The sequence below is a fragment of the Zosterops lateralis genome, assembly GCF_965231275.1.
Source record: "Zosterops lateralis genome assembly, chromosome: 1".
Lineage (NCBI taxonomy): Eukaryota > Metazoa > Chordata > Aves > Passeriformes > Zosteropidae > Zosterops > Zosterops lateralis.
The window spans coordinates 64,447,951-64,460,372 of record NC_139762.1 but is presented as its reverse complement, the minus strand read 5'-3'; the positions used below and the strand labels follow the sequence as shown (position 1 = coordinate 64,460,372).

The 12,422-nt window shown below is 41.4% G+C and overlaps 1 protein-coding gene across 5 annotated transcripts in view; it reads left to right on the top strand.

The window, feature by feature from the left end:
* The window catches only part of PHACTR1 (phosphatase and actin regulator 1), a gene marked incomplete at its 3' end in the record, with an annotated part of 302,619 nt that overhangs the window by 233,542 nt on the left and 56,655 nt on the right, over window positions 1-12,422 (top strand). For 3 of the 5 annotated variants that reach the window (XM_083880654.1, XM_083880655.1, XM_083880657.1), the window contains 2 exons: window positions 325-531; window positions 10,963-11,293. In XM_083880654.1, coding sequence (XP_083736780.1) covers window positions 325-531; window positions 10,963-11,293 — 538 coding nt within the window. The remainder of the gene's footprint in view (window positions 1-324; window positions 532-10,962; window positions 11,294-12,422) is intronic. The other 2 variants (XM_083880656.1, XM_083880658.1) reach the window with 1 other exon arrangement.

Here is a 12,422-nt window from a genome sequence, read left to right as displayed (position 1 = left end):
CAAGCTGTGGTGACAGACCATCAGAGACGTGACATTATAAAACTTGATTTGTGTTCCAGATGTGGGAGTACATCCCAGCCTGACATGGGGGAGCTGGCTTCTGTCAGAAGTAATGGGAAATTTGGCTGTTGTGTAGATGTGTGTTACTCTTTCTCTTCTTTCTTTCCTTCTTTCCTCCTTTCTACGTTATACAATGTTTGAGTGAAATCTATGAGCCATTCCTAATCTGCATTGCTGTGCCGCTTTTCTTGTCTGACTTCGGCTGTATCTGCTGCTGCTTTGCTCGTAACGTTGTTGCGTCTATGATGTGGTTGTGTCCTCCAGTGTCTGAAGAGAGCCCCACATCCAATGAATCCGGCGTCCTCCTGTCCCAAGATCCTACAGCTAAGCCAGTCCTGCTACTTCCCCCAAAAAAATCTGCCGCTTTCCCTGGAGAACATGAGGACACCCCAGTGAAACAGTTGTCCCTCCTCAAACAGCCCCCTGCCCTGCCTCCTAAACCTATTGCCAGGATTGCCAGCCACTTAACTGGTAAGTAGGTATTCCTGGACCCTCAGCCCCACCATTTCCCTTATAGGAAAAGCTGCCTTTGTAGGTTCTCAATGTTCTTCCTCTTTCTGTAATGTTGTTTGCACTTGTTGTGTGTGCTGGTGATGTATGTGCTGTGACTAGGGCAGGGATCATGAAATCTTCAGACTGTACCTTCATCAAGGTTGCTCCAGGGGCACTTCCCCTCTCAGCTGTAATTACCTAAGACCGCTGTGGCATTTCCTAACCCTCCTCACTCATCAAGACTTACCATCACCACTGAAATTGCAGGATGTGCTTTGATGGAAAAGGAAGTATCAGAAAAATACTAGGATATCTTTAAATGCCCTTAATGAGGAAAGGCATGAGAGTTGATGGGAAAGAGAGAGTTTTGATTTTTCCTTTTGCTGTTTGTTGCTTGTCCCCTCAACTGCCATATGGGCAGGTCCCCTGTATCTTTCCATATGTTTGTCGTTTACTTGCCCCTGATCCTTACACAGGTGATTCTGTCCTATGACTTCTTGTCATTTTGCCTCAGTGCTTACATTGTCTGCAAAACTGTTCCCCCCTTCCACCCCTGCTCTGTCTACTCTCCTCCCACTGGTGAGTCCAGCTCCAATTCCCAGTGACCAGGATTTTGATATCCTGTGCTTTAAGCTGCAGTTTAGCTCTCACTGCATGGAAGGTAGCAACAGTAAACAACACAGGCTCTGTTTTGTGTTCCACATGTTTTCACAAGAGTCCAAGCTCTTTGGGATTCAAAGTTCTAGATGTGGAAGGAGGGTGGGTGTGTCTCCTCCTCCCAGTCTCTCATTTTGACAGCTGAAGCAAAGGATGGGTATATTTATGCAGACCAAAATAGATTCCCAAAACACTTGCCTGCACTTTTGAACAGTCCGCTCATAATTGCAGCTGCTGCACAGGAGGCAACACCTCAAAATCCTGAGTTGAATTTGAGGTATGGTTCATCTTTGCAGTGGGGCAGCTACCAGTCTTCCCTCTGGGTTGATCTTGTGATAATCCTGCCCTGATATTTTCAGAACTGATGTGAGGAATGCTCTGCCCACATTTATATATTGTAGATTTTTTTTTCCAGGCAGTTAATACCCATTTTATTCAGGTTTAAGATCTATATCAGGAAAGAGCTCATTAGGAAAGAACATGTTCTCTTTTTCTCTCATCTCTACGTAGCCTCTTCATGTTTCTGTTTGGATGACCACACTTTTTTGTCCTCTACAGTTTTGTGCGTTTTATGTGAAACCTCTTTACTTTCTTACCTGCTAAAATCAGCACATAATGGTTAATATTTTGCCTTTTGCTACAAACTGAATGGGCAGTCCTGCAGCCTGAAGGCCAGGAAGCAGTATTCATGGCTTAACCTAAGGACAAAACCAGCTTCCTATGATCTCCCATAAAACTCTGTCCCAATTATAAGAAGTTGCTCAGAAATGAGGCCAACATGGAAAAAATAAAAATATAGGAATAGCATAGGAAAAAAATTCAGGTATCAAATGTCCTTGACTCATAAGCGATTCTTTTGTAAGAGATAACAGAAGAATCAAAGGATGAGGGTCTCTGGAGTAGTTTTGGTTTTTTTCTGAAGCTGCAGATTTTGTGTGAAGTAGAATCAGGCTCAAGTTATCAGCATAATTGAGTTGCGTGATGGTGATCACTTTCCAATGAAAGTGAAACAGAACTGTGGCTTCTTTTACTTTGTGGTGGCCTTCAGTGATGTCTCATCCAGTCCCATATAAAGTCTTGTATGTGCGTATAGATAGACTCTTGTACATGGATATACCTTCAGGGTAAAGGAACAGAGATTTAAATTTAGTCATAGAGCCATAATTTAATTGACAGTTATTCCTGCTGGATCTGAAACCGTCATTCACACATTCCTTATAAATGAAAGTATCCAACCTGTTCTTAAGGGTCCATTTACCTTGGTGGTCCAAAGGATATATGTGTTGCTCAGTGCCTTGTGTTCTCCAGTGGTAATTGTATTAGCCATGTACAATCTTTGGAAATGAGCAATCAATCCTAATGAAGCATCCTCCTCAGTGAGAAGCAGAATTAATGCTATTCTTTTTCTAATTACTCCAGAGACATCCTCCGCTTGTGAGTGAGAAAACAATCAAAATCTGAATTCTGGCATTCAAAATGAAAACTTTTCAGTTCTTGCTGCATACACATTTTTTTACTGAAGAATTTTTGAAAAAGTTGAAGGACAAATTAAGACATATCAGGCATGGCTAGTGGAGAGTGACAGAGGTTTAATGATCTGGTAGCTCTGTTCAAGAGCCTGTGGGAGGAGACGTGATCTTGTGAAGGGTTTAGGTACACATGTGAAAATGTAGAAGCAACTCAACTTCTGTCTGTAGATATATGTGTAAATGTTTACATAAGTGTATCTATTTAATAGAAACATGCTTTATACAAACATATATTAAAAATCACTACAGACATGATCAAAAAAAAAAAGGAAAAATATTTTAAATACAAACCTTGAGGGGAAAAAGTCAGACCATCTCTTGCTGTGAAAATATTCCAATGTTCTTCAAAAAGTTATGCAGACTGACTTGCAGAGCTTGACAAAGAACTTATTACAGGTTTTAGAGATGGGAAAGAAACATTGCTTTCCTCCGAAAGCATTTTGAACCATCTCTATCCACCTGTCCCAAAACAAAGATTGGCCTATCAACTGATAAGAAATGGACATAAAAGAGCAAGCCAAAATAAATATATAAGAGCACATTTAATTTTGTGGAAGAAAAGAAAAAAAATCCATTTTAAAGGTGGAAGGAAGAGAGAATTGCCTCTAGCAAATATAAATCACACAGCCTTGGCATGCTTCTTCTCAAGGCTGAGGCTCTGTAGAGATGGGATAGTATAGAAACAGGGCCAGAGCCAAGAACAGACTACAGGGCAGCCACTGGGAGTGGTGCCAACACCGCTGCAGAAAATGCTCCATGCTTTTCCTCACGCCATGTCCTGTGATCTTGATGGTGCTGCCTCCAAAGGGAACATCACTGTCACAGCACCAAGTGTGGAAGTGGCTGCCTAGCCCTAGAAGGCAGGCAACTCAAGGAGAAAAACATAAGCCTTAACTATTTTGATGCTGTTGTTTCACTGCTCTGCATGTCCAGTTAGTCTGTTTGCCATTCACCTCCTGTTGAGCCTTCTATGGGTTTTCAAACATGATTAGCATTACACTGATCAGTGTTAGACAACGTTCACAAGATAGAATTTATTTTGTTGTTTTATTTTTCCAAGATTCATGTGCAAAACCCAAGCATTTAGGACACTTTCAGCTTCCTTCACTAAAAATGTAGGAAGAGTTGAAATAATCACCTGGGACCAAATTTAATTGGGGTGCTGGTGTTCAAATCCCCAGCTTATCATAAAATCTTTAGTGGCCAAGTGATAGGAAGACTGGGCATGTCTGATTTGATAGACCCCACTGTTGTAAAGTTCCCTTTGATCTTGATTCATCAAGCTGTTAATTTTCACCAGCACAGATAATGTTTTCTGAAATTAATTAGATATTTTCCAACTGAATCACCAGTAACCCATAAAGCTCCTAAAACACCAGAGAACAAAATATGTGCCACTAAATGGGATCTCAGGAATACCTGAGTCTGTTTGAGCCCGAATTTATCCTGATATTAGAACAGGGTGTGGCTTTGGTTGTATCTGGCCACTTATCTATTCCATTTAAGCTTTTTGCATGCTTTTGCTTTCTTCATTCAAGATTTTTAAGAGACACATGGCACATTTTTAGTTCTGATATTGTGCTTTCTAGTTATGTCTGTGCAGTCAGAACTGATTTATAATTAGAGGCAAATATTTAACAGGGTAGGGAATATTAAAAGTACTCAAAAGTTGCTTCTGACAATGCAGACTAGACAAGAATGAGGTTTGAGAACACGAATGCCTGGAGTCCTGCTGCCTTGCCACAACACAGCTGGTTATTAGTGACAGCTTTATAAAAGTTTTTGCAACTACAATTTGTCCAATAAATACTCTGCAGTATTTTATAATGCAGTAGTCACATATGTTTCAGAAGACTCATCTGTAGATGAGCCCAAGACATAATCCAGAAGTTTCCTCCACTGTGATGTTACCTCCAGCTGCCTGCTCTGGCAGGCTGCATTCATGAAGAGGGTTTAAATTCACGTGGAGACAATGGACAGTTCTCTCACTCTGTGTTAAGGGATAAGCAACAGCAAAATCAGTTCTTCCTCACCAGGTTCTCATGAAAATTGGACCCTGGTACAGTACCCTCTATAATTCCTCTCTGTGCTGCTTCCTGGAGAGGAGTACCTATCACATACAAGCATCAGGAAATCTTTTCTTCTTTGAAACCCTCTTTGAGGCCCTGTACAGGAATTCATGCAGGGCTATACTTTTCAACTTTTAGGGCTAATCATGCCTTGCTTTTGTTCTCCAAATTCAATCTGAATCTTGGATGCATATGTGCTACAGAAGAACAGCGAAGAATTCCTGTCTCAAATCTTCCCCTGAAGACATGGCTGCAGATCTTGCTGTAGTCAGCAGGAGATGCATGGCAAATCTTTCAGAATAGTTTTTGACTTGTCTTTATGAATCTGCTCAAAAACTCATTGAAACAAGAAAGAGACCTCACTATTTAGGCACAAATGATTACAGGAGAGAAGACCTGAAAAAGCAAAGCTACTTGTCCAAATGGTGCCAGCAAATATCAGGCACTTCACCTCATGGTGTTCCCTCAACAGACCACACTGGGTTTTGCACTGTGTGTTGGCTTTGGGGAGGTTTTTGCACATTATTTTACAGAATTAATTACTTGGAAGGAATTTAAATATTATCTCATTCACTTTATGACAATCTGTATTACTTGTAATTGTGTGTAGTACAGCAAAGGCCACAGTATAAAGTCATTCAGGTAAGGAAGAACCTCAGCAGGTCGTTAATCCAACCTCCTGCTCAAAGCAGAGCCAAGTATGGGATCAGACCAGGTTGCTCAGGCCTTTGATCAGCTGAGTCTTGAAAACCTCAGAGGATGCCAGCTGTACAACCTGTCTGGATAAATCTGCTCCACAAACTGCCTCTTCTCATGGCAGGGAAGACACTTTCCTTATAATCCAGTCTTGAATCTCTTTTGTTTTGCTTTTGTCCACTGTCTTCCCTCCTCCCTCCACACACCACTGAAGAGTATCATTTTATTGATAACCTGGCTTGTAAGTACTGTGAGGCTGCTCTTAAGCATTCCCCCCACAAGCTGTCTTTGCTCCATGCTGAACACTCCTCAGTACCTCAGTTGCTCTAGCCCTCAGCCACTGCAGTGACCCTGTGCTCGACTAATTCTGGGTTTTTGGTATCTTTCCTTACTAAGCTTGCACAGTAGTCTATATACAGTCTCAGGTCTGGTGAATAGAAGAAAACCTTCTATCAATAGAAGGATCCTTTGATCTCCCGGCTGTGTTTCTTCTTGTACCACCCAGAAGTCTGTTGTCCTTCCTTGCTGTCAGGGTACAATGCTGGCTTACATTTGGCAAGGAGTCAAGAAAGAGCATTTCTGCCACTGGCAGTACAGCAAACACAGCCAACTCTGCCATAAGCCCAGGAACCCAGGCATGTCCTCTTTCTCCATGCAGTAGTTGAGCTGGGGCAGAATTTGAAGATTTTAATGAGCCTTTTGCAACCTCTGCTGCAGCAAATTTTCTGCCATACATCCAGAAGTTCCTGGCACCCTACCTGTAGCAGCAGTATCTTCATTGTGTCAATTCTACAGCCATGTTCAGTGACTAAGAAGCATCAGACTTGGTGTACATGGCGCACAGCTCCGGTGTACCACTAACACTTCAGGAAAACCATATGTACCAAACCTGTGCAACAAATAAACATATATTTATCTCATTATAACACCAAAAGAAATACAGTAACTATAGATGTTAGCAAAATTATCTGTATGAAAAGGGTAAAGGATGGCTTGCTTGTCAAAGGTCTGATGTGTAGCAAATATTGTGGGATCCACAACTGTCTTTGAAGTAATTGATTGTCATCAAGAGTGGAGAGGTTGATGCCTTAACGTCCTTTTCATCAATTCTAACATACAAGTTATTACACAGTGCTGAGTGGTCACAACCCTACTGGGAGCCAACATCTTGCAAAATTGCTCATTATTCTCTTGAGCATGAAAAACCTCAGCCAGAAGAGATTAATCAGACTTGCACACCTGGCTTCACACAGTTTGCTTCTTTTCGGTTACAAGTGCTTTGTGCAGTGATTTAAGACTCTGATAATGTTTTGCTGAGAAGACACTTATCACAGATTCCTTGTTCTTACTTCCCCTGTCCAGCTTCTTACTCACGTACAGATGCCTATGTCTGATGTATATGCCAGGCTGGAAACAATAATTGTTACTATCCCTAGTTCCTAAATCATGTACATTGTGAAATTAAAACAGAGGAAAGAAGTGTAAAACTCAGTCACCTCACTCTTATATGCAGGGAGAAGTAGTTCTATCCTTTACTATAGATGATGGTAGCACAGCATGCCTGGAGACCATGGATTTGGGCAAGGCTGCACTTGCTCAGCCAGTAGCTGATCCAACCACACATTAAAACTTGCAGTACCAAGGTCTCCATTACCGGTGTTGGTGCAGATACACAGTTACATTTCCCAGCAAATGAATTGAACTCTCTTCCCACTGTAGTCATTCTCCTTTCACCCATTTTATTTAAAGTAGAATTTTCCTGAAGGTGAAGGGCAGACAAGTTGACTTAATGCCTCTGGTCCATTTCCAAGAGTCTCTTTTGGTATTAGGAGCATATTCAGACAAGCTCAGGAACCTAGGTGTAACACAGACAGTCTGAATGAGGACATTAAAAATAATGAGCATGATTTTTGGCAGGTGTCCAGCGGTGTCACCCAGCACTGGTACCATTGAAAAGGTGTTGATGTGAAGCATTTGTTTAAATTTGAGTAGAAACTAAAGGTCCATACCTTTGTTGTGCAGAGTCAAAACGAGTGTGCATCTGACTCATGACCAAATTAATATGTGGCTACTCAGGATAATTAAGCTAGATTTGTTCTCCTGTGTAATTCCAGAGCTGCAGTGCCTGGCCACAACTCTACTGCATGAATACTTGAATGAGAAAAGAAATTTTCACTGTATTTAGAAGAAAGAAGGAAGGATTCCTGTTTGCTTTATACCTGAGCTATTTGACATGTCATGCTTACTTCCAACATTCAACATTGTTCTGATCTTCAGAATCACAAAAGGCGGAAAACCCAGATGATACTTCCAGTTATTCTTTTATCAAAAGCAAGAGATACCTGCAGCTGGGATCTCTTTGAATTCACCATTAAGGATGGCTGCCACAGAGCAATGGGACATCCAGGCACAGGCACTGAAAAATGAAAACTTTAATTGATATACTGCAGAAAAGGATCTTAAACCTGTATTTGTCAAAATGGAAGTGCAGATCTCAGTGTAGTCTTTGTAATTCAGGACAAGCTCTAGAAGTAAAATTGCCTGAAGCATAAATGTGTGGGGAAAAAAAAAACAGTTTTTATTCTACAAATCCCATAGGAGCTTTATTCTCAGGGCTCTATACAATTTACTTTTTACTCTTCTTGTTATTTACCTTTTATTGAAGAGTGTGTTCTTTTATGCAGGATACACAGAAGAAATGTATGCAAATAACATGTTTGTAAGAAAAACAAGGTGACCTTTGTGTGCTTGAATAGAAAATCCTGAATGTGTTTTTGTTTTTTTCTTTTACTGCTTTGGCAAACCCATGAGTTAAATTGCACACTTGGTAGAGCCATCAGAAGAATTTTTGCCTGGAAGAGACAACTATGTTAAGTGGATGTAATATTACAGTGAAAGGCAAAAGACTTGGATTCTACTCTCTATAGCTCTTCCACTCTGCAATGTGGAAATACCACTTTTTCTCCATGGCCCTACATCATGGTGTAACTCCAGCCAGCAGCCAAGCCCCACTCAGCCACTCATTCACTCCCCCACCAGTGGGACTGGGGAGAGAATCAGAAGGGTAAAATTGACAAAACAACTGAGTTGAGATAAAGACAGTTCAATAAGGAAAGCAGAAGCCACACACACAAGCAAAGGGAAATGAGTAATTTGTTCACTGCTTCCCATGGTCAGGCAGTGTTCAGCCATCTCCAAGAGAGCAGGGTCCCATCACATGCAATGACTACTTGGGAAGACAAACACCATCACTCCAAACATCCTCCCCTTTCCTTTCTTCTTCTTACCTTCACTTTATATACTGAGCATGATGATATGGTATGGATATCCCTTTGGTCACCTGGGATCTCCTGTCTTGGCTGTGTGTCCTCCCAGCTTCCTATGCATCCCAAGTTTCCTCAACAGTGTTGCAGTTCAAAAGGCAGAAAAGGCCTTGGCTCTGTGCAATCCCTGCACAGCAATAGCAAAAACATCTCTATAGTATCAACTCAAACTTCGTTCAGCAGAAATCCAAACCAGACACTATGAAGAAAATTAACTCTACCCCAGCCAAAACCGGCACATGATAATTCATCTTTGTACTCCCTTGGACCCCTCTATGTTGGCCTCTCAACATTTTGGGGGAACGTTTACATTGTCAATGTGTTGTTCCTAGCATAGCAAAACCACCAATATCAAGTGGATGCTGTGAAAGATATAACTACCACTAAAATAAGTCAAGAGACATATCTAAACTTGGCTCATGGTCTTTTTTCACCTTACAATCCATAATCATTTTCGAGAAGTTTTACTGCTTTCTAGCCCTAATATCAACCTTGTGAACCCTGGCTATTAGATGTGGATAGAAGAACAGGCAATACCCAGAACAGGCCAGGAAGAAGGAAAGAATGAAGGGAATGGGGGAAAGGATAGTTTAAACTAAAAGGAACCATCTGGAAAAGGACTGTAGAAATCTGATAGCACTCAGAATAGTGATGACCTTTGGAGAGCAGCATCTAACTCCCAAGCTTCTTCAGGTCAAAAGAAGATTCTGGCCCTGCAATTCCCTTCCCATGTTGTAGCAAGAGGAGTGGACAGAAGCAGCAAGGGACCAAAGGTCATGCAAGCTTCGCCCACAGAGCTACATTGCAGAGACAAATACATGCAGTATTCCAGGCTGGAAAGAGCCTAGCCTTCCTCCTAGAGACAAACTCAGAGTTGTTGTTCACAGTGTATATATTTTCTCTCTCTTTCACTCTTACTCTGACCATTTCCCCTATCCATCTTGGCAACTACTAGCCTTCATGTTAGTTCTTTTCCTTTCTGAAAATATTTCACAGTGCAACTCCAAAAAATCTCCATTCTGCCATTGATTCTGGAAGAGAGGTTTGCTTGTGGACCTCTCACTGATTTCTCATTTAAGTCAGGGAAATCTTTGTGATGCTGTTGTACATCACAACAGCACAAGACTTCGACCTCAGAAGGCTGAAAAATGACTCCTCTATTTTTGGGATGTGTCTCCCTTATATACTATTTGTTTGGTGAAACAAAGACAAACCTCTTCAATCACATCAGACCAGATGGACATCAAGAAGAAGTCCCTCCTAGGGAAAGAATGTAAACATAGTACAGTTACAAAAACACTTGTTTACAGAAAATTCCCTGGGAAAAGAATTTCAGAAAACCAAAACATCTCAGGCACGAACCAGAGCTACAATCTTTGCCTGGCTGATCAACTATGGGTTTCAGTGAACATTTTAACAGTACAGTTAAAAAGGTAAAATTCAGTCCACATAGAAATGCCTGCCACTTCTGTGAAAGAATACATTAGTCCTAACAATCTAGTGCCCTTTAACTTTTCTCCTCATGTACTTTTCTCCTCCATTTTTCCAAACCTGTCCTGTTTAGTATTCAAACCTTATTTCTGTTCTCTTTTGCCCTATAATGTAATTTTTTACACCAGATGTTTTGCACATTACAAAGCTGTAAGAAGTGTAACTTGTAGTAATTGCACTGCAGTAGCTGAGATGGATCGGGAATCCCTGAGCTTTTGCTCTGGCAGTGATGGTGGTGAGTCATCCTGTAACTTCAGACACTGAATTGCTCTCATCCTAATTGCTCTCCCCCTATTTGCGCCTGTTGAGCTGAAGAAGTTGCTTCTACCTCACAGGGCTATTTTGGAGGATTAGGGCTTTAAAGTGTGCCACAAGCCTTGTTAAGTATTGCTTAATGTGTTTATTAAGGGGCATGCACAGCTCTGGGATGTTTTTTGTGGTACTCAGGAGTGCTGCAAAACAACAGTGTTTTTTTTTTCCGGAGACCATGCTGAGCATACAATAGGAGTTGTCTGTCACAACAGGGAAGGTGTGCACACTCCCATGTTGAGTAGCAACTTCAGTATCTGCTCACCCAGGCAGATACTGTCATCTCCATCTCACTGACATGAAAATTAACACCAGTGCTCTCTTTCTTTCTTTTAGATCCTGGCACTTCTGTGAAACTGCCTTGTATGCCAGTTAAACTGTCACCTCCACTACCTCCAAAGAAAGTCATGATTTGCATGCCTTTAGCGGGGCCAGACCTCTCTCTCTCATCCTATTCAACGCAGAAGAGCTCCCAGCAGCCTTTGACCCAGCAGCATCACACTGTCCTGCCATCCCAGTTAGCAGCTCACCAGCACCAGCTCCAGTACGGCAGCCACAGCCAGCACCTTCCTTCTGGGTCCAGCACATTGCCCTCGCACTCTACAGGGTACCGGATGATCGAGGAACTGAACAAAACATTAGCCATGACCATGCACAGGCTAGAAAGGTAATGGATCAACCCTTAAAATTCCATACTGGTGTGCACTGTTTCCTGCTAACCTCAGCATCGTTATCATCGCTTGAGTTGCATTCACAGGACTTGAAAGAGGCATCTCCTCTGGGGTCTAACAACTTCAGGGCAGAGTCATTTCTGGAGAAACAGAGGCAGAGGAAGAGCTTTTCCAGGTTTGTTTGACAGGTTCTTGGCAGAAAGGAAATAAACACCAAATTTCCTGAACTCAAGGAAAGTAGAACTACAAATAGAACTACAAGGAGGTAGATAATACAGCCAATGGAGAAGATTTTAATAGGACATGCCTGGCTTGCAGTATGTACTGCTGAAGCATAACTACAGAGCTCCAGTTGTGTGGAGGATTGCTAAATGCAAGGAGAGGAAGATTCATAAAAGAGCAATTAGAATCCAATGTGCCACTCCAGCACGGCATCTGATTAATATTTCCAATTAGCTTGAAACAATCTCTGTGGACTTCCTACCAGTCACTTAGAAGGGTTTTAATTCAGTATTTAAATAATTTAATTTATTTTAAATTAAATTAAATTATATGTTTGATCTTAAAATAAGTATTTAACTCATTCCACAGCAGCTACCTTCTTAGCCATTTGCATCTGGCAAGAGGTAGTACATTTGATCAGAAATGCCTTACCTACCTTGGGGCTATTTTTTGTTATTGTCACTTATGAGTATCTCTGAGTGTTTCTCCAAGTAGTCTGAGTAAGTGAAGCATATTGTATAAATGCAAGCTGGCCTCATAGACTGCAACATCAGCAAGCTTTGGAAAATTTATTTCACCTTGCAGAGGAAGACTGAGGAAGTCCCAGAACAGGGAAGATAGTCTGAAAAAATACATGTTTTATTTAGTACTAAGGACAGCTTTGTAGTCAGCTTGTTCTAGGAGCATCAGATCATCCTGTTTTACAGGAAGGCAAAATATGTGGTCTAACAGACAAAATGCCTAATGATTTACCCTGGTATTTTTGTCTGATAATGCTACCTTCATTATATTGCATAGTTGGAAACAACTGGATTATTGATGGCAGTTTCTCCTTATTGCCTGAAAAAGTCAGGAGACCAGAGGCTGTCTCACACTGCCAGCTTATTTTAGTACCAGAATAGT